The sequence below is a fragment of the Cynocephalus volans genome, chromosome 1 (genome assembly GCF_027409185.1).
Source record: "Cynocephalus volans isolate mCynVol1 chromosome 1, mCynVol1.pri, whole genome shotgun sequence".
NCBI lineage: Eukaryota > Metazoa > Chordata > Mammalia > Dermoptera > Cynocephalidae > Cynocephalus > Cynocephalus volans.
Window position 1 is genome coordinate 72,716,515 of NC_084460.1, and position 22,359 is coordinate 72,738,873.

General features: G+C 37.3%; 1 protein-coding gene and 1 pseudogene across 2 annotated transcripts in view; one reads left to right on the plus strand and one right to left on the minus strand.

Annotated features, from left to right (window-relative positions):
• The first annotated feature begins 3,547 nt into the window (after positions 1-3,547).
• LOC134374502 (L-lactate dehydrogenase A chain-like) lies at positions 3,548-4,544 on the plus strand (annotated as a pseudogene).
• A 5,801-nt stretch (positions 4,545-10,345) lies between these two features.
• Positions 10,346-22,359, minus strand: part of PLSCR1 (phospholipid scramblase 1) — a 29,999-nt gene continuing 17,985 nt past the window's right edge. Inside the window, exons 4-9 of one of the 2 annotated variants that reach the window (XM_063101460.1) lie at positions 20,741-21,069; positions 19,304-19,346; positions 15,828-16,048; positions 15,539-15,700; positions 13,110-13,271; positions 10,346-10,541 (exon numbers count right to left, since the gene is read on the minus strand). In XM_063101460.1, the coding sequence (XP_062957530.1) occupies positions 10,485-10,541; positions 13,110-13,271; positions 15,539-15,700; positions 15,828-16,048; positions 19,304-19,346; positions 20,741-21,069 (974 nt within the window). In that variant the 3' untranslated portion in view covers positions 10,346-10,484. The remainder of the gene's footprint in view (positions 10,542-13,109; positions 13,272-15,538; positions 15,701-15,827; positions 16,049-19,303; positions 19,347-20,740; positions 21,070-22,359) is intronic. The other variant, XM_063101461.1, reaches the window with a different exon arrangement.

Consider the following 22,359-nt stretch of genomic DNA (forward strand, 5'->3'; position numbering starts at 1 on the left):
ATTATCTACCTGTAGACTGGACTAAATCTTAAATTCTTCTATGCTCCATTAATTCAATTTTTTCCCATGGAATCACTAAAAACAAAAACTGCCTTATTCCTGAATCCCTATGAGCTAAAGCTGAACAATGTGATGTAAATTTCAAGGGATAACCCTCATGCCTGATGTGTGGGCCACTCAGAGTTCACCAAAATGATCGATGCCATAACCAGCGCATTCATACTGTAAACCAGGATGAGAAGTTTACAACTTCACACTGTGTACAGCTTTTCCTAAGATGTTAAAGTAATACTGCCTATCATAATGAGGCTCTTACTGCTCTTACATTTTTATTGATCTTAACTAGTCTTCATTTACCCATCTCACTGGGTTGACATTCCCTTTTCTCTCTATAAAACCTACTCATTAGCCCAAATTATGCTGAATCCATGTAACTAGTATATTAAGAGGTCCAACTGACTCTCTAGTTTCTGGGGTATATCCACTTTCACAAATTCCACACCAACTTAAAATGATTTATTTTTAAACCAGTTTATGCAAAATATATGTTATCGTAATTACAGAAAGTAAATGTTATTACTTACTTTGGTTAAATATTAATATAATTTTTTTCTATTGAAACCAAATTTAATTTTTTAAAAAATGCTTATTAAGTCTAGTCAGTAAAGTTGATTGCTACTAAGTTAGTGAGGGGTGAGACAAATATGAAAGACTGGAAAATGATAGTAAAAAGCTAGTATTCTGCAAGATGATACCTTTGGAAGTGTCTTTGAATTCAGGCTCCATTTAAATAAAAATAAAATCTGTGTCTTTATACAAGAACCACAAAGCAAAACAGTAGGTTCATACTCAGCCTTTGGCACTACATCAAAGGTTTGGTAAATGAATGATATAATAATAATAATGATAATAATAAATAAAATAATAAAAATAACAAAATTTTCCCTTAATGTAAAGAATGTATGAATCTTTTTAAAAAATATGATTTCTCATCTTTTATTTACACTTTTATTTGGACAACTAATTGCTAATCCCAATTTCCTCAGATAAATGGGATTTGGCTATTTTGAGAACTTTTAAGACTTGCTACATGAGTCAATTCACCCTGTAAATTTCGAAGATAGGTAATTCAACAATTTATGACCATCTATCATATATACAGTTCTTGGTGATGAGGTTACCAAATCACTGTAAGAAATTTTCCATGTATACAGTGGAACTTCTCTAGACTACTTCCCAGAAAATGATCAAGCCACACTGCTTAAAAACAAAAACATACAAAACAACACACACACACACGCACACACACACGATTGTACGGTTCCAGGGAAGCAATCATCAGGGTGTCCTGGAGGCTGAAGGAGAGCTACATGGAGGAGGGAAAACTTGAGCTATGCTGTCAGGAATGGTGAGAAGGTCTAGAAAAGGCAGTCTGTCCAGTCAAGAGGAACAGCATGGATGAGACAGGGGTAAGAATGACTATGATTTCTTTATAAGAGAGAAATCAAGATTGCTTGAGTAGATAAATGGAATAAAGCTGACTTCTTTACTAAATTCTCATTTTGGCAAGAAATGAGAAATAAAGCTGAATGAATAATTATAGGACAAGGCTTTAACAAGTACTGCAATTTAGTTAAGGACTGTAGGGTTGTGATAAGGAAGCTTCTTAATGGTCCTTAATAAGAAATTCTTGTTAAGAATCTTAGTAAAAGTGAAGGTGTAAACTACTTTCTCTTCAGAAAATATGAAAATCTCTATTGTAAATATTATAGCTTCCATCTTGATGCGAGAGACATTTGGCCATTCCAGCAGGTGGTATTCATTTTCCTTCTAAAAACCCTCCAGTTCTATTTCCCTTTTTGAAAACCTTTACTGTGCTGTCAGGGTACAACCTGAATTTCTTGATGTGGCTAACAAGGTGCTACGTGATCTAATCCTCCTTCACATATCCCATCCATCTCTCTGTCCTTCACCCACAAGGTCCAGCCATTAGAGATTCTTGGAGTGACTTCTGCTTATGTTCTTTCTTATGCCTGATACAATCTTCTCCCCACTTCCTTTTTGCCCAGCAAACTTCCTGTCTTAGTTTAAAAGTCACTTCCGCTAATTTCCAGACCCTGAAAACTGAGCTGTGTCCCCACTACTTAATTACCATAGTATCTTTTCACATGTGTGATTGGCCGTAAGCACTTTGTGAAAAATAATTTTTATAATTTATTGTAAACAATGTACCTACCACTGCAACTAGCCCAGTGTAGAAGCTTTGTAAGTATTTATTAAATTGATGATGATCAGTTTTAGCTTCCTTAAATCAATCAATTTTATATTTTTACATCCCCCTCAATATAATTAAATAAATGCCACAAATACATTTATCTGAATTCTTTCAGTGACTCTATCTCCTTTACACACACACACACACACACACACACACACACACACACACACACACACTCCAAAACAGATTTGCAAAACAAATAAATAAAGAAAATTTGCAAGTAAATCTACTTCTACTTGTCAATAGCAATATTGGAGAGAGAATTCTGCCATTTTTACAGAAATGTCCTCAGTAGATGCTATGATTTGAATGTATGCATCCCCCCAAATTTACATGTCAGAGCCTAAGCCCCAATGTGATAGTATTAAGAGATAATTAAGTCATGAGGGGACTACCCTCATGAGTGAGATTTGTACCCTTATAAAAGGGCTGATGGGAACTATATAGGCTCCTTTGCCATTCTGCCCTCCACTGTGTGAAGACGCAGCAACATGGTACCATCTTGGAAGCAGAGACCATGCCCTCGCCAGACAACAAATTTCCAGCTTCTAGATCTTGGACTTTCCAGGCTCTACAACTGTAAGCAATACATTTATGTTGCTCATAAATTACCCAGTTTCTAGTATTTTGTTATAGTAGCACAAAAAAGGAAAAATGAAAAAAGTTAAGAAATTGGCACTGAGAAGTGGGGTGTTGCTGTAACACCTAAAAAAGTGGAAGCTTCTTTGGAATTTAGTAATGGGTAGAGGCTGGACCATAAAGAGAAATTCTGATAAGGGCTGAGAAGGAGAAGAGAGCTGTAGGAAAAGGCCAAATCTCCTTAGAGATTACTTAAGTGGTCTCGTGATTGCAATGTTGATAAAATTATGAACAGTAAAGGCAATGCTGATGACATCTGAGATGGAATAGAAAACAAGGTATTGGAAACTGGAAGAAAGACCATTCTTCTTACAAAGTGACAAAGAAATGGGCTGAATTATTTCTGTGTTCTACTACTTTGTGGAAAGTAGAACTTAGGAGGGATGAACTAGGATGTTTGGTGGAAGAAATATCTAAGCAAAAGGTTGAGGGTGCTGCATGGCTTCTCTTGTCTACTTATAGTAAAATGTGAGAAAAGGGAAACAAATTAAAGAAAAGATGTATTATCAAAAGGGAAGCAGAACTTAAAGAGGTGAAAAATTCTCAGGCTGTAGGGAGCTGCTGCTGCCAAGTCTGTACTCTATTTCCATGTGCCCCTGACCCCCCACCCAATGTGCACTCCTGGTTCCTTTTGGTTCCAAGTCCAGTATGGCAACTCTCAAGTATCAGCTGATTCATAATCTTCTTAAGGAACAGATCACCCAGAATAAGATTACAGTTGTTGGGGTTGGTGCTGTTGGCACAGCCTGTGCCATCAGCATTTTGGTGAAGGAAGTGGCAGATGAACTTGCTCTCATTGATGTCATGCAAGACAAATTGAAGGGAAAGATGATGGATTTCTAACATGGCAACCTTTTCCTTAGAACACCAAAAACTGTCTCTGGCAAAGACTATGATGTGACTGCAGACTCTGAGCTGTTTATTATCACAGCTGGGGCATGTCAGCAAGAGGGAGAAACTCATCTTAATTTTGTTCATCATAATGTGAACATCTTTAAGTTCATCATTCCTATTGTAAAATACAGCCTAAACTGCAAGTTGCTTGTTGTTTCCAATCCAGTGGATTATCTTGACCTATGCGGCTGGGAAGATAAGTGGTTTTCCCAAAACTTGTGTTATTGGAAGTGGTTGCAATCTGGATTCAGCCTGGTTCCATTACCTGATGTGGAAAGGCTGGGAACTGTCATGGATGGGTCCCTGGGGAGCATGGAGACTCTAATGTTCCTATATAGAGTGGAGTGAATGCTGCTGGTGTCTCTCTGCAGAATCTGCACCCAGATTTGGGCACTGATACAAATAAGGAACAGGGGAAAGAGGTGACAAGCAGGTGGTTGAGAGTGCTTATGAGATGACCAAACTGAAAGTCTACACATCCTGGGCCACTGGGCTGTCTGTGGCAGATTTGGCAGAAAGCGTACTGAAAGACCTTAGGCAGGTGCATTCAGTTTCTACCAAGACTAAGGGTCTGTATGGAATAAAGGATGGTGTCTTCCTTAGTGTTTCTTGCATCTTGGGACAGAATGGAATCTCAGACCTTAGGAAGGTGACCCTGACTTCTGAGAAAGTGGCCCATTTGAAGAAGAGTGCAGATACACTTTGGGGGATCCAAAAAGAACTGCAAATTTAAAATCTACTGTCGGACTATCAGGTTAGCTCAGTTGGTTCAAGAGTGGTGTTATGACACCAAGGTCAATGTTGGGATCCCCATACCAGCCAGCTTCCAAAAAAATAAAAATCTTCTCCTGTCATACCACTTCACTCTCTAGGCTACAACAGGATTTTAGTTGGAGGTTGTGCCTGTTGTCCTTTTTATCTAATCTGTGATTAAAGCAGTGATATTAGATAACCTGGGAAAACCATTAATTTCATAAAGTTAGAAATAGGAATGGTTTGTAAAATCTTACAGCCAAATCCTGATGCTGGATGGTACTTATTTTGCGTATTCCTAAACTGGTTAGTGTAAAATAGTTCCATCAGCTAAGAGGCACCACTGCCAATGCTGAACATGCTGCAGGTGCCTAAGAGACCAGATGTGTGTTGACTGTATGTTATATAACTTCTGGTTCCTTCACTAGACATGCCTACTCTAACTTTTTTCCCAATCAGTCACATCCTGGGATCCAGTGTATAAATCCAATAGTGCATGCCTTGTGCATAACTGTTCTCAATTATCTTATTCTGTGTGCTATATGTATCAGAAGTGTACATTGACATTGCAAAAAGAAAGATTTAAATATAATCAATGAAACTAACAACAACAATAACAACAAAAAGAAAGAAAGAAAGAAAGAAAGAAAGAAAGAAAGAAAGAAAGAAAGAAAGAAAGAAAGAAAGAAAGAAAGAAAGAAAGAAAGAAAGAAAGAAAGAAAGAAAGAAAGAAAGAAAGAAAGAAAGGAAAGAAAAATTCTTAGGCTGGAGAAAGTGTGTTCTGGAGTGAAAATCAAGGGTGTGACCAAGAGACTGATCAGCAGATTCAGATGGATAAAGAGAAACCAATACTGTTCATCTAGACAAGGGAAGAATAACCACAAAGGCATTTCAAGGATCTTGCCTGCAGCCATTCTCATCACAGGCCCAGAGTGCCAAGGCCTTGAGGGCAGAAAAGTTTCAAGGGAGGGCCCAGGGCACCTGTGGGACTTTGGGGCTCACTACCCAGCACCACCTCAATTCTCTGGTCATGAAATTCTAATGAAGTGCTCCTAAGCCTCCCCAGCTGTGGCTCAAGGAGTGCAGGTGGGGCTTGGGCTGCCCCTCCAGAAAGCCAAGCCACAAACATTGGCTGCATTAACATGATGCTAACTTTGCTGGTGCAGACAGAATACATGAGCTGTGGAGGTGTAGCCACTCCACCTAGATTTCAAAGAGTATCTTGGAATGTTTGGATACTCAGGTGGAGAATTGCCACAGGGGCAGGTTCACCTCTAAGAGCCCTCACTAAGGGAATGCCTAATGAAGCCATGGGGTCAAGGCCACCACAGATTGCCCACACTCAGGCAGTGTCTAGTGGAGCCATTGGAGGAGGGCTGTCCTGGAGACCCATAGAACTCTAGAACCAACAGCATGTAACTGTAGCCTGGGAGAGCCACAGGCACAGCATTTCAACCTATGAGAGCTGTAGTAGGAGCTGTCCTCAGCAAAGCCATGGAGGTGGGGTCACCCAGAACCTTGGAGGCCAGCCCCCTGCCCCAGTGTACCTGGTGGGCACAACACAGAGTCAAAAGAATTATTCTCAAGCCTCAAGATTTAATGTTGATTGCCTGGTTGAGTTTTGGACTTACTTGGGGCTTGTTACCCCTTTCTTCTTTCCTATTTCTCCCTTTTGGAGTGGGAATGTGTATCCTATGCCTGCCCTACCATTGCATTTTGAAAGCACATAACTTGTTTGCTTTTGCAGGCTCACAGCTGGATGGGAATTTGCCCCAGGATGAATTATACCACGAGTCTCACTTCTACATGATTTAGATATTTAGATGAGAATTTGGGCTTAGGCTTTAAAGTTGGTGATAAAAGGAGTTAAGACTGTTGGGGCTATTGGGATGGAATGAATTGATTTTATATATGAGAAGGACTTAAATTTTGGAGGTTCAGTGATGAAATGCTATGATTTAAATGTATGTGTTCCTTCAAATTTGTATGTCGGAATGTAAGACCCCGTTTGATTAGTATCAAGAGGTGAGCCTTTAAGAAATGATTAAGCCATGAGATCACCACTCTCATAGATGGGAGTTGTCCCCTTATAAAAAGTCTCAAGAAAGCTAGCTAGGCCCCTTTTGGCCTTCCATCCCTCCTGCCATGTGACCACAAAGGGTTTGTTCCTTTTGCCCTTCCACTTTCAACCTTGTGAGGATGCAGCAACAAGGCGCCATCTGGAAGCAGGGAGAAATCTTAACTAGACACCAATCTACCGTTGCCTTGATCTTGGACTTCTCAGCCTCCTGAACTGTAAGAAATAAATTTCTGTTCTTTATCGATTACCCAGTCTAAGGTATTTTGTTATAGCAGCATGAATGGACTGAGACAATAGGTATATAGTTGACCGAAATCCAATTTACTCTGTAAAGTTCATGGAACTGGGAATTTCTCTGGGCTATATCCAGATGGCTGCAGTTGATTGAAAATGCTTAACTAAATTTGAAATGTTTTTTAGTAAATGATTCTAAAATAAAACTTCTATTGCAAGAAGAAATAGGCCAATGTTTCTTTCCTAACACTGACAGATAGAATAACCTCAATAAGTTAATGATGGGAAACCAGAATCCACAAGCAGAAACAAATTGCCGTGAGCAAGTATGCAGACTTCAAGCATGAGTTTTCCAAATCTAGTCAGCTTTCAACTTGGGTAAATTTATTATCTATCTTTTGGTACAAATAAGACATTTTCTAGCATATAAACATTCAAAGTAAATTAAAGTTTAATTTGGATGCTTGGTATGTGTGGAGAAGGTAAGTTCAGAGGTCTGTGGCCAATTGACTCCACTGGGTATCATCCTATGCCCCTCCCAGCTTATAAATCTAGAGCCTTGAGTTAAAACCCTGTGTTGTCCAGTTATATTCCATCTGGTCTCATGCTCCAGATTTTGCTCCCCTCTTTCAATGGCTTGCCACATTTTGAGGCTGTAATACTAAAAAACTAAAGTCACGTTTCTGTGCCCAAATGGTATTTCACCCTCCTCTGAGATGAGAAGCATTCCCCAGTTTGGCATCTTGCATGAAGACATCCTCTCTCTTCTGAGTGGAGAATTAGTATTTGTGTTAGAGCTCAGAATATGTTTTATATGTCATTTGAGGCTTTAATAAAATAATCCAATCTAGTCAAAATTTTCCACATTGATCATGACCCACACACAGCCCTTTTCATTTTCTACTCTTGTTCTACTGCAGAACCTGCTTGTGTCCCTTGACCTGCATTAGATCACTTGACCTGCAGCCTTCACACTGCCCTGATGAGTTTCATGTTATTACGAATTGACAACTACACTATTGACAATTAGGGAAATTAAGGCACAGGAAGGGACATGGAGCTTGAAAGAGACAGAACCAGGTACAGAATCATGGCCCGAGGAACAGGCAGCCAGTGCAGGGAAGGGACAGGGGCAGGAGGGGCAGGATGTGGAGGGAGCCTCTGAACTCTTGGCAGCACCAGGGGTGCTTCATTTAGGTCCTCAGGCATTTAACGTCATTATATCATTAAATAATGGCAGAATTCTCTATTGTTTATTCTAATCACTCTAAAATTACAGTAGCTCTTTTGAACCCATATTCAACTAAAATCTTCATGTCTGGGCTTCAGAGAGCAGATAACTAACTGGATGCCAGGAGCCCAGACAGTGATTTTCTGGCCAGCTGAAATGCCTGTGCGTAGTGCTTTTTTTTCTCTCCCAGCTTTTTCTCCACTTTCACTTTTGCTTCTCCATGACTCCTGACTCCCCAGCCCTCCCCCGGAGGTGATCTGGAGAGGTACTGGCATCCCTTAGCCTTTTCCTCTCCTTTCTGCATTCTCCTCCCTTTTCCACTGACCATCTGCCCAGAACTCCCTTCTCAACACTGAAAACCCAGCTCCATCCTTCAGCTATCATGAGTCCTCCTCTTTACCCTTATACTTAGTCAGGGGCACCTTTTCAGCAACTGTCACAGCCCACCCAGCAGAAACAAATGAGATGACAAATTAAGACTTTTTAAATTCTCAATTAAATTTCCAATTTTTCAAGTTTGGTTGTATTTCTTTTTGTAAATATTTAATGTGAAGATATTTGTGTAGTATTTTAACTTAAACAGATTCGGCTGATAGTATGTGGGTTTCTGATTAAATCTTACTTATAGTTAAAGAGAGAAGGAACTTTAAATCAGTTGTAGTTTTACTTTGCATAACCAGAGATAAGCCTATGCAGAGGAGAGAGAAAAGAAACCCAAGTAATATGTAGCTGTCACAGAGATATCAGTCAGTACTTCTAGGCCTTCTTTTGCGGCACTTGATGGCCAGCTTGGAAAGACACACCTGCTGCCCCAACGAGCACACACACTCTAAGTGGCATAACCAATGCCACCAGGATCCAGCTGTGCAAGAGCCTGCACTTTACCTGTCTGTACCAAGTACAAGCTATGGTGAGTGCCATGGGTACAGCTCATCATTGGAATCTGGCATCCCATGAATTATTTAGGCTGTTGGGAGATTGTCTAAACTGCTTTTCCTGTAGCTCCCCTGCCATCCCCATGTTCTCATCATTTGCCATTTGGAGCTTCTGGTTTTGGGGAGCTCTGCTGTCACTACCACTTATCGTAAGGAGAGTTGCTGTCCATGGATTTCTGCCGAACATGAAAGGGAGTCTCTCCCCTACACCCTTATCTCTTAAATCCACTTTTCTTTTGCGTGAGATTAATTGTTCATCTGCTTTCTCAATTCGATCTCCCCCACAAAACAGACTACAAAATTCCTTTAAGTTTCTGACAGGTAGAAGTCCTAGATTCAACACTGGCTCAGATTTTACTATAAGGTATCCTGTGCCTTTTCTTTTTTTAGAGCAGATTTAAATGAAAAAGGGAGTTAAATGTGCCCTCACTTAACAGAATGAGTATTCAGAATACCACCTGAATTGACTGGCCACATTTTGTTTAAAAACAAAAATCAAATATGCAAAATATATATCAACAAGTTTTTAATTCTGGTATTTGATTACTAGCATAAATCATTTAATAGACCATTATTGAACTTTATATTATGTGAAGGAATATACATATATATATCCTATTTAATTAACACCTGAGTAAGCTCATAAGTTCTAGTTCTAGGAATGATGGAATACAGAAGTTAAATATTCTGTGTTAAAATAATAGCTTCAAAAATTATAATAATACCAAAGTTTTAGAGTGAGTGAAGCTTTAAAATGTGTCTTTCTTTGAAAGAAAATCATGTCTTTTTTTGTTTACTGAAAGCCATTTAAAAATTGGTAATTTATTGATTTGTCAACATGAAAATCTTATTTATAATAGCAAATTAGCTTAAAGGAGAAACTAATTATAGTGTGATTTCCTGAAGATCAAAAACATGCACATTTTACTTTTCCTGGATAGTATGCATGTTGAATATTATTCAAACATAATGGAAAAGGAAACTTATTTTTAACTTTTTTGCATATACAGAATTTTCAAAATAACATTAGATGTTATGTATAAAATAAATTGTGACTAGATTTAATAGAATAAAATATAGTTCATATTAAAATTACTTTAATAAGGCTTTAATTAATTTTCGCTATGAAAATGTTAAATCAGAGATTATAATTCAAAGCAGTTTTTCACAGAACATTTTGTTTTTAAATGTAAAAACTCCTATGTACTTTTTTCCAAATTCACAATGAATATTAAGAAAAGTATAAAAACATTTATAAGTCTGTGAAAAAGAAAATAAGTTCTATATTTTGAAAAGTGACATCATATAATTGTAGCCATAGGCATCACAGCTTAATTCACACAGATATAAAAATAAAGAAAAAAACATTGAGTTTTCCTTTTAGATAGTTCCAATCAGTACATGGACTTCAAATTTTTTTTTGATACTCTCATTAATGAACTACCACACTCCTGATTTTTGTTCTTGGTTTCCAGTCCTTTCAAAAAACATGAAGTCCTAGGCAGAAACAAAAAAATACAGAAATCAATTTTCAGCAACAAAACAGTGATTAATTCTCAGATGGAGAAAAGGGATCTGATGAAACAGTAACACATTTGTTAAACAAGAACATTAACCGTAATTAGTAAATATGGGGAAGTCTACAGTTACACAAACTCTACCTTCAGCTTTCCATTTTAATAGTGCAGTCATGCTTTGCTTGGTGAAGGGGACACTCTGAGAAATGCATCGTTAGGCAATCTCATCATTAGTCCATCTCACTGTGCAGACATCACAAAGTGCACTTACACAAACTTACACGACATAGCCTACCCCATACCTGGGCCGTATGGGATAGCTATTAATTGTAGGACCACCGTGGCATATGAGGTATGTTGCTGACTGAAAGCAGCACATAACTGTAATGAAATTCTATAATTCTGTTCATTTACTGATACCTATCCTCAGCAAATTTCTCTACATGTCACTTTGTCTCACCCCCCACGGACTCTTTCTCTTTCTCTCTTCCTCGACTTTTTGTGGTCTTTCTCTAGTAATGTAACTTTTCTAGTGACTGGAGTTCCATCAACTTCAGATATTTTTCAGGAGAGTGACAGCAATCTTAGAGTTAGTGTGAATTAGAACTAAAACTTTTTGACCCAGTTAATTATTTCAATTCCAAAATTGCGCACTGTGTTCCCCAGCCTGTTTCACTCTACCAGTGTCTAATTAGACTCTCTCCCCTATGACTTCAGTCAAATCCTATGAATGGTGCTCCTCTCACATCTGTTACTTTCTTTTAACTCTTCATCAGAAATCATTTAACCCTACGCCAATCGCTTGCACAGCACTATTGTAATTTTACCTCTTCCATCAATTTCTCACCGTCTCCAGAATATATCTTTCTAAAATTTGGATTTATAACTATTTTATTATATTAGCTTACTTAAAACTAACTAATTAACTAAATGATTGTCAATGACTTAACCAATGTCTACAAAAAGCTGCCTAATCTTTATAGGTTCTTTAAAAGTAATCTCCTAATAATCTCTCCATCACTTCCAGCCCCATTTCCCATCAATCCAAACAACCCAGATTGCCTCCTTTCTCCTAAACACATCATATCTTTCACACACCCTGCCTTTAGTTAAAGAGTTCAATCAGGTTAAGGTTAAATTTTCCTTTTTCTTGGTGAAATGAACACTTTTTGAAGGCAGAATTTTTACAGATAACTCTGGTTATATTTAAACTTTATTATATATAAAAAAGTATATCTCAAATTAGAAACAATAGCATAAAAAGTCCCAGTAATCACTTACCCAATTTCAATAATTATTATTGTGACCAATCTTAGTTTATCTATTACTGCATGCCCTGGGTCACTCTGCCCTCACCCCCCTCATTTTAAAGCAAATCCCTGATATCACACCATTCGTACTGAAGTACTTCAGTTGTGCTTCTAAAAAATATGGACTCTGTTGTGTTATTACATAATAATAAAATTATCACATCTAAAAACCTTAATAATTTCTTCACATCATCAAATAGCCATTCAATATTCAAATTTCCCTGAATGCTTCATAAATGTCATTTTAATCAGTATTCGGACATGATTCACAAATTATATTAGGTTGATATTTCTTAAGTTTCTTTCTCTTATTATTCTATCTTAACTTTTTAATTTTCCTTGCCACTTATGTGTTGAAGGAATTCAGTCCTTTTTGTTTCTCACCTTTTAGTTTTTCTGGTCACATCCCCAAGTCAAAGTTTAAGATATTTGTCTAGTGTCTCAAAGCTTGGTTGCACACTGGAATCACCTGGGTGCTGTAAACAGATTGTAGGCTTAGTCCTACCTCTAGAGATTTTGATTTAATAGATTTGGGTGCAGTCTGGACAGTCCACGTGTTCCTACTGTGCAGCTAGGGTTGAGGACTCTTGCTCCGTCCCGGTAATCCTCAACTTTGACTACACATTGGAATCAACTGGGGTACTATACAAACTTCTGATTCCGAGATTCTGAGTTAGTTGAACTGCAGTATGGCCTGGTACTTGGAGGTTTTAAAAGCTTCCTCAGTGATTCTAATGTAAAGACAAGTTCAAAATCACTGCTCTATCCCATGTATTTCTTATACATTGATAGTTAGATTTAGAAGCTTGATGGGATGTGTACTTTTATTGCAGCTTATACTTACATATTAGATGATTTAATTTAATAATGGGTTAAGGTGAAGTCTCCCTGTTTCATTGAGGTTTTTTTTTTTTTTTCCCATGTAAGCCCAGATTCATCTTCCCCAAAGTGCCTCTTTTTTAAAAAAATAAAAATAAAAACCTAAGAATAGGACCTTTCCTTAATACATAAAGTTCTTCTTTTGCTATGTGAAAATGCATGGACTCTTCCAATAGAAACTAGTTATCTGTGAATCCAGAGTGTCAGGATCAAATGGAACTTCAGAGCTAGGATTAAATGGGAACAATTTTTCAACCCTATAAATTTAAGAAGGTTATTTCGAAAAACAATTTATCGAATCATTTCAGGATGATTCTAGAGAAGTTATCTATAACTAATATTAGTAAGAATAGACTTACAATGAGGAAACAAGCACCAAGCATCACAGCTTTCATTTTAACATCAAGGTCTAAAGGGAACTGGATTCCAAAGTTATCAGCGTCTGTAAATGCCTCTCTCACAAACCCACTCCATTGCTTGGAAATCCTGCCAACCACAGTTTCTTCATCGAGAGCTTTAATCTAAATTGCCGAAAAAAAATTAAAGATTTTTGGAAAACATAGCAAAACTAATTTAAAAGTCAGTAAAATGAAATAAATATTACATTAAAATTATGCAACATATTAACTAGGAACATAACTCTGATTAGATACATATAGGCTCCTGTATCTATTTTTAGATATATGTTTCATTGAACAAAGAAGTTATATGAAAGCAGTTTTGCTGAAATATTTAACATTTTCTATTTTGCATTGATATAGACAGTATTCATCCAAAACAAAATGTAAGCAGAAAAAGATATAAATGTGAAATGTTTCTTTGATAGAATTCTAGAAGCCATCAGGAAGGTAATTAACAAAACTCTTATTAGACTTCAGCTTTAAGAGAAGCACAGAGTGTTACACAGACTGAAAGTTTAAATATGATGTGAGGTCTTGTTACCACCCACTGTCGGTAGAAAAATAAGAAATGTCAGGAGTCTAGAAAAGAAGATTGGCAGTTTTGAATGAAGGAAAGTAAACAATAAGTAACCGATGTGATATTCCAGGTTAGGGGTTAGGGTGAGACTGGGTAACTAGTGCGGTGTAAACAATAATAGAAGAAGGGTGCACGGAAAAAAGAGCTCTCTATAAAAAATTTCTAAATTTTTTTTCTGTTTTTTTGGACTGGTAAGGGGATCGCAACCCTTGGCTTGGTGTGGTCCGCACCACGCTCAGCCAGTGAGCACACCGGCCATCCCTATATAGGATCCGAACCCGTAGCCTCGGCGCTACCAGCACCACACTCTCCTGAGTGAGCCATGGGGCTGGCCCCCAAAATTTCTAATTTTACAATTCTGCCAGGGGAAAGTCAGGGCCATCACAGAGTTGAAAAGATTATGCCCAGACTAAAGTGACTCCTTGAGTGAGCAGGTGGGGTCTGAACATAGCTGACATTCGCCAACCTATGCATAGGTAGTAGGGTTGTGTTAACTCAGGAGGAGGAGTGTCCTTTTCAAATGTGCATGATGTACCGCATGTGCTAGTGACACCCTTTGAAGCCATTGCCTCAGGTTGGGACCAGTTTAATAAATGTGGGGAAACTAAAAGTGGTTGACTCATTTTATTTGGGTGCTGGTGGATGGATCCTTGAAAAGCCTGCAATAAAGTTCTAATATGAAACTGTGATAGCATGGATTACTGTTCATCAAATATTCATTTTATTCCCTCTACCACTGTAGACCCAGTATACTTCCTACTCATTGATAATTAGGCTTGCATGTGACTCGTCTGGCCAGTGGGTGGTAGGAGATATGACAAGAGTAATGTCTCTAAACACGGCTCAGAGGTTCTGGGGAAATTAACTACTTCAGGGTCTCTCACTACTCAGAAGAGATGGGCTTTGAGTAATCCTTTGCATCACCGTCACCCAGGGGAAGAGAGGTGACAAATCCATGGGGGGTGAAGCAACACAAAGCAGCAACACTGGTTAACGGGAAACATCAGAGAGTGGTGGAGACAGTGGTGGAGTTCCCATGTCTTACTATAGGGGGACGCTGGCTCAGCTTTAGCAGTCCCTTTTGTGGAAAGGTGGGCACAGTTTACCTGGTTTTCTGATTTTCCAAGAGAAATAAGAAACAAGATTAAATTGCAAAATATCCCAATTTTTAAACATTTGAAACTAAAAAAGTTGAGTTATAAGGCTAGGTCATCTGCTGAAAAACTGCTGTAATGAAATTCTACTATGTAGTCAATACACAGGTATGTTGTGGTTTCCAATGACTTAATTAAATACCAGGACAGAGGAGAGACCATAGAGACGCATGATTAGGTAGTATACATCATAATAACTTTCTTAGAACTATCTTTGCATAATTGGACTTTTCATTGAAGCTCAAAGATATTAAGACTTCTGAACATGGCTGAGAGCACTGTTAGCTTATATTTTAGATTAAGGAAGAACCCATATGCTTTGGCAATCAGACTTACATGACAAGGTTAATGTTTTATTTAGAATGGATAAGAAACAATGTCACCATACAGAAACCAACATATTTAAATGTTAGGTATTTTGCTTATTTTTATTTGACTATACAGCTGTGCCTCTCTCTCTTTTTTTAATTTGGCATATCAACACTAAACTCATAGTAATAACTACCTCTCTGACCAAAGTTAAATATATGAGCACATTATCTGCCTATTGAGATACCAGTACATAGATACTTACTTAATGTATTTGTAATGTCCATCAAAATTATATTCCATTTATATTAAGACTGCACATTTTATAATATTATGACATCTCTTACCTCAAAATTAACATCTGCACAACAGCTGCACACAACACATGGACCAGTAATTTTTAGTACATCCTCTCTCTTCTCATTTTGAATTGTAAACTTTGGCAGACATGGGTGCCAGGTCTGAGTAACATAACCCACCGGTACCCCAGGAGGAGCCTGGATTTCTATCTACAAAAGCAAAAGAATATTTGTAAATGTAATAATAATCATAATGTCTACGTTCACTGGAAGGTTTAACAAAAGACTGAAAATTCTTGGTGAACTATTTAAACTGCTCTGGCAACTGCTCACCGACCTCCTGAAGGCAGCAGGGGCAACAACAGCTGCTACATCTCAGCGGTCTCTCCAGAGTCACGACTTCTCGGCCTGTATTATCAACAATCCTCATGGTAAAAGGCCTAGATGGCCCACAGCAATTTCGGGTACAGCAATCAGTATCTTCTGCTGCAAAGAAAATCCTCTGCCCAAGGCTGTTCTTAATTTCATATTTGTTATTAGTTTCAAAACCTGTTAAGACTAAAAATATAAAAGAGATCATCACAACCACCATTATGTTAAAAAATATTAAATCTATCCTGAAAGATTATAATATTGAGCTATTCCAGTTTTAGATGATACTACAAGTAGCATAGAGAAAGAAAAGGGAAGGTGTTTAGAGATAATCCAGGCAGAGAAAAAAGGCAAAGGGAAAGGAGGAGGAGAGGCTATGAGGGTGCAGAGGAACTGAGTCCTTATGTGAGACACAGAAGAGAACACAGGTCACCCGTTCCTAGTTCCACACACTCCTGTCAGAGAGGGAGACTGTGCTGCTGAGGTTGGGCCAATGCTGCAGGTGGGCACAGTGGTGCCAGGTGTATGGATAAAATGTCCTCTCATCCAGTACAGTTTTCAGGTATTATGCAGGACAATATAAGATGAATGCTATGCTTATGCTCTATCAAATAGTATATTAAATCAGTGGTTTAGGATTTGTTCTATGAACCATATTTACATCTTATGTTTTGCACTGTGTCTGAGGGAAGGCAATGTGAGAGCTTACTCTCAAAGCACAAGTGTCAAACAGGAGAGAGTGAGATGGAAGGAGAATCAGAACGTCACGCTGGGCCCAGGGCGTCCTTCTTCAGCTCAACAGTCGTTGTTCACAAGTGGGAGACAAGGGGGAAGGTGCTTGGCAACCAGGGCTCCAACTCATAGAGCATCAGACAAGGGGCGTCCTAAGTGACCCTGCACCTCAGATGGGCTGATCTCTTCACACAGGAAGCACAGGGATGCTGAATGCTGAGGCCCACATGGTATCCTACCAGGGGATGCCCTCCTTGTTTAGAGCCAGGAGAAGCAGTTAATAGTTGTCCTTGTCCACAGAAGGAGGAGGTCATACAGAGACGTCCTTCTCAAGTCCTGTCGACGTGAACTTCCTAAAGCATCCTTGGTGGGACTCAGGCCCTGGACTCTGTCTTTGGAAGAACCACCCTTGACCTCAACATCAGCCACAATCAAATGCTTGGTGAGAGAAAAACTTAAACTGATTCCTGAGAGGGCATTGTTTCCTTAATCAGCTTAATCTAAACAGTATTCAGCTTATTTATTTGTAAAACAACATAGGCTTACATAATTAAGTTTTCTTCTAGTTAGTTAGAAAATAAAAGTATTCTATGTTTATTTCTTTATTGTTTATCATGTTTTGAATTGAGAGAAAATATAAGTGCCTGTTACATACACAGATGCCAAAAAAAGCAGAGTATCTTCATCTTCTTTATACTACTCATAATATGAAAAAATAATATAGACTTTCAATTTGAAAAAGAAAGCAAGAAAATTAAAGACATTTGTTTTATAAAAACTGTAGAATTAAAAATTAATAAATTTGGAACTACTTTATATTTAATAATTAAGAGATATATTTTATAAATATTTATAAAGCTTATAAATCTAAAAAAACATAAATGGTGTGCTGTACAATGTATGGTATCTGCCTTTTTGGATTTTATAACCTTAATAACATATACAATAAAATAAAACATTGTACATTGTTGATGGGAATGTAAATTAATGCAGCCATTATGACAGACAGTATGGAGTTTCTTGAAAAAACTAAAAATAGAACTACCATACGATCCATCAATGCCATTCCCGGGTATTTCTCCAAAGGAAAGGAAATTAGCATACTGGAGAAATATCTGCCCCCCACACCTATGTTTATTATAGCACTATTCACAATAGCCAAGGCATGGAATCAACAGGAATTGACCTGTTGGTATCCATCAATAGACGAATGGATAAAGAAAGTGCACTAAATATACACAATGGAATACTATTCCATAAAAAGGAATGAAATCTTGTTTATTCTGGCAATGTGGAAGACATTAAGTTAAGTAAAATAAGTCAGGCACAGAAAATAAATACTACATTTTCTCACTCACAGGTGAGAGCTAAAAAAAGTTGCACTTATAGAAGTAGACAGTAGGCTGGGAAGGGAAAGGGGGGGAGATAGGGAAGTTGGTTAACAGATATAGAATTACATTTAGATAGGAAAAATAAGTTCTAGTGGTCTACAGTAGCATCTATAATTAACAATAATTTATGGCATGTTCTCAAATGGGCTGGAAGAGGAGCTCAAATGCTCTCACCACAAATAAATAATAAATTCTGTGATGATGAATATGCTAACTATCCTGATTTGATCATCACACATTGCATACATGTATTAAAATATAACTCTGTACCCCATAAATATGTACAATCAGTATGTGTCAAAAATAAATTAAAAAAATAAAGTTCAAAAACAATTCAGAATACAAATTATTAAACAACAAAGAGCTTTCTTCCAGAGAAAACTTAGTTTAGAACAACTACCCAAAACCAAGAATATTATAAATACCTAACAATGTACATAATAAACAATTTAAATGTAATAGGTGCTAATTACATATTTTAATGAAATCCATTCCTCTGCTTATACAATTCATGTTTTAATTTCTACCACTGGAAAGGTACTTTCCAGACATGAAAACATGGATTTAACAGATATATTCTAAAAACCTCTAGAGTTTTCATGAAGCCTTTTATATCTAGAAGGAAGACACTATGGCTCATAAATTTACCCAGGGTCTTGTTCCCCTGGCAGCTGTCCTAAAGCATCTAGTGGCTTCCTAAGCTTATTCTTGTACCTGGGGAGCACTGGATCCAAGGAAACACCTGCTGGCATCAGGCCCATTCCTCTCCAGGGAGCCAGGCCTCCAGGGTGCTGGTCGGCATCCTCCAGCACTGCAGTGCCCCAGCATCCCAGCTGTAACCCACAGCCCAAGGAACAAAGGTTTTCTAGGGCTCATGGGAACCCCCAAGAGAAAATGTGGGCTGGTACACCCCCATCCAAATTCAAAATGTTCACTTGCTTTGGAAATGTACTGAGCTAACTCAGCTTTTGCATGTGCCTCAAGGTGATCACAAATTGGGAAGAAAACAGCTGATGTGTTAGACGTCAGGTAAAGTGATAGAACTACTTAAAGTGATTCGTAGTGAGAGAGGTGTTATTGTTGTTTTCCCTGTGTCATGAAAACAGGTGCTCACATAATAGCATTTTACCATTTGATGCCTAATTTTCAGAAATGAACTAATGATACTGTTCATAATTTCATTATTGTGAAGAGAGGTGTTTGTAAATAAGCAGGTTTAACTGTCCCACGTGCGTGAGAAGGTTATATTTGTAGTGGGTAATGTGCGTTTATCTGCATAAACTTCTTTAGAAATATGATGAATATAGTGAGTACATACCTTCTAGGAGTTCTATTTGCTGATGAATTAGTACTTGATCTATCTGTTATAGAAAAAGAAAATTAAGCTGCTGGTATATATTAAATGAAGATTTTTTTAAGCCAACCAAATTAATATTTATGTTTATATTTTAAAAAGTGCATGTAATCAACTATCAACATTTATTAATACTATCAATATTTAAGTTTATCTTACTTTTTAGAGTAAAACTAGAGTTAATATTTTTAACTGATAAAATATTGACTGAAAATGTTCACTGTTAATGTGGGAAAATTTAGGTGAAATATAAATGACTTACACTGGAAATTCTATAAAAATGAGAAAACAATGTTCCTTCTAGAAGAGGTTCAAGAAATATTGATAACCTTTTTATCCATTTGAAAAGCTTATTCTAGAAGACTCAAAAATACTTTTTAAGTATATTTGATATCATCATTTCTAGTAGTTGAAAACTTTGCCTATGTATTTTATGAAATCCTGATTTTTAAAATATCTATTTCAGAGTATTTCTTGGAGAATATAATAATGACTAAAAATCCCTATAGTATGTGCTGCCCGAGTGTACTGTATGAAATTAAATTAGTACAGTACAGAGAGTGCAAAAGAGACAAGTAATTGATTTACTGAAAACTGGTTGGATACCACAAGAATATTTGTTTTTATGTCTACAGATTGAACACACAGAACTTCATATGCTTATTTGAACTACTTGATTTGTAATACCAAACAAATCTTAAATCTCATATTGCTGAGATTAACAATCATGTAGTACAGCAAAAACCACAACTGTATTTTCCCTGTTGCTGGAATTTATAAAATTGGGTCTTCTAAAGAACAAAGCATCATCATAAAAATGTAGTTTTATTAATTATGATAAAAAGGTTAGACACACACAAAATATTAACACTCTGGTACCATTAATGAAAACTCAAGAATAAGCTGTATTTAGAGTTTCTTTCAAATTCCAAGGAAATTATTCAGTGCTTGGATTAAATTGCACATGGTTCAGTAACAAAGTTACAGGATTAAAAAGCCAGTCCCACTTTCTTGTGGTTTTGGCCGTGAGCAAGTTATGCTACTTTCGCAGGCCTGAGTTTCCTCTTCTGGAAAATAATGATAATTATAGTATTTATACGTCATAGATTTTCTGTAAGAATTAAATGAGTGTATGTATTATGCTTTGGACAAAGATTGGAAAATAGTGCTTGATAAAAGTTTGCTACTGCTATTATCATAGACTGTATTTAAGATGACAGAAAATACAATTTATATTTTGCTTAAAAAGTGAACCTGGCCTAAAAGAATTAGAGTAATCTGTTAGCAGATAATGTTGTTTTACCATTTCAGGTTTTGGTGAATTATTCATTTGTTAATCTTGTTAAGTAAATTGGAAGCACAGTTTTACTTTTTATGTGTATTTTATGTATTTGAAATTACCTGACTTAAATATTCTAATCCAGGTGGACAGTTCAGTGGAGGTGGTGGTGCTGGCATCCATGGTGCCCCTGCAGGTCCACTGGGCTGATTATATACTGGCTGACTTTGGACAGAAAAGCCAGCTGGGCCAGCACCTGAATAGCTGGCTGGTAGAACTGGGTAACCAGGCTGGGGTTCAGGGTATCCAGGCTGGGGTCCAGGGTAGCCAGGCTGGGGTCCAGGGTAGCCAGACTGGGGTCCAGGGTAGCCAAGCTGGGGTCCAGGGTAGCCAGACGGGGGTCCATGGTAGCCAGGGTGGGGTCCAGGGTAGCCAGTATGTCCTGGAGGTCCTGAAATAGAAAGAAACAAAATAATTTGTAATTAAACTGAAAAATGGAAATGTAAACCATTTAAGGATTACCCCAACTATCTACAAAGTGACCTCTCAGCTCAAAAATCCTGTATCTGTGAAGCTTACGGTATATTTTTATCTTTCATAAATTTTCCAGTGGTTTCCTACTCACTTCTATTTTGAGAGTGGTAGGTGTGAATAGAGTTGACCCACAGCCTCACCCTTACTGTTGAAAACTCAGTTGGAAAAGTGAAAGAAAATCTGTGATCTAGAGTCACCCACATAAAGATCTGGCATGCCTTCAGTGAAAAGAGAGATGACACTGGGTAGAAGGCACAGAATAAAGGCTTTGAGCCAGAACTTCTTGGACCAGAGCACCTTGTAAGAAAATGATAATTCTGGACTTCTGAGAAATGACATCTCTTACATGTATAGAAAGAACTAGGGACGGTTTTGCCCACCCTCCCCAAGGGATATTTGGCAAGGTCTAGAAACTATTTGTCTCAACTGGAGAGGAGGGTGATACTGGAATTTGGTGGGTAGAAGCCAGGGATGCTGCTAAATATCCTAAAATGCCCAGACAGTCCCTAGAAAACAAAGAATTGCCTATCCCAAAATATTACAGCAGCACTGTTGAGAAAACTTGGTGTAAAAGTAAAAGCATGTCCCAGACACTCTTCTGGGTTAACAGTTTGCCTGGAGTTTTAATCCATGGTGTATTCCTAGCCTCAATGCTTGTCTATAAAAAGAAAAAGAAAAAGAAAAAAATCTATTTTGATATTTAGGTTGGATATTTAAATTTCATAATTTAACCACCCTGTGTTCTCTGGAAAATATAATTTGAAAAACAAGGAAGGCAAAAAATTATAAAAGGCAAAATTCTTTTAAGTAATTACTAAGCAGAGTAGAAGAAGAAATTAAATAAGTGTTTTTTATATTACCTGTAAATATGTGATTGCAATGAAGCTTCATAAGCTTATTTGTATCGTCCACAGAGTAGCAATTCCATAGGAATAGAATATAATTTCAAAGGACTGTGTTCCACACACTACTCTAACATTAAAGGCCATGTAAAATTAGAACAGGCAATTATAAATACTTTTAAATGGGAAATTTATGACAAAATTGATGCATCCTAAAAAAGTAAGGCTAAGAAAAACAGATTAAGTCTCATAATAATGCTTTTTAAATAAAGCTTTTATAATTTATTATTTTTACAATGAATATATATTTATAGATTATGTACCAAGTGACTGGCTCTGTGGTAGAACCAGTGGATACAGCTATC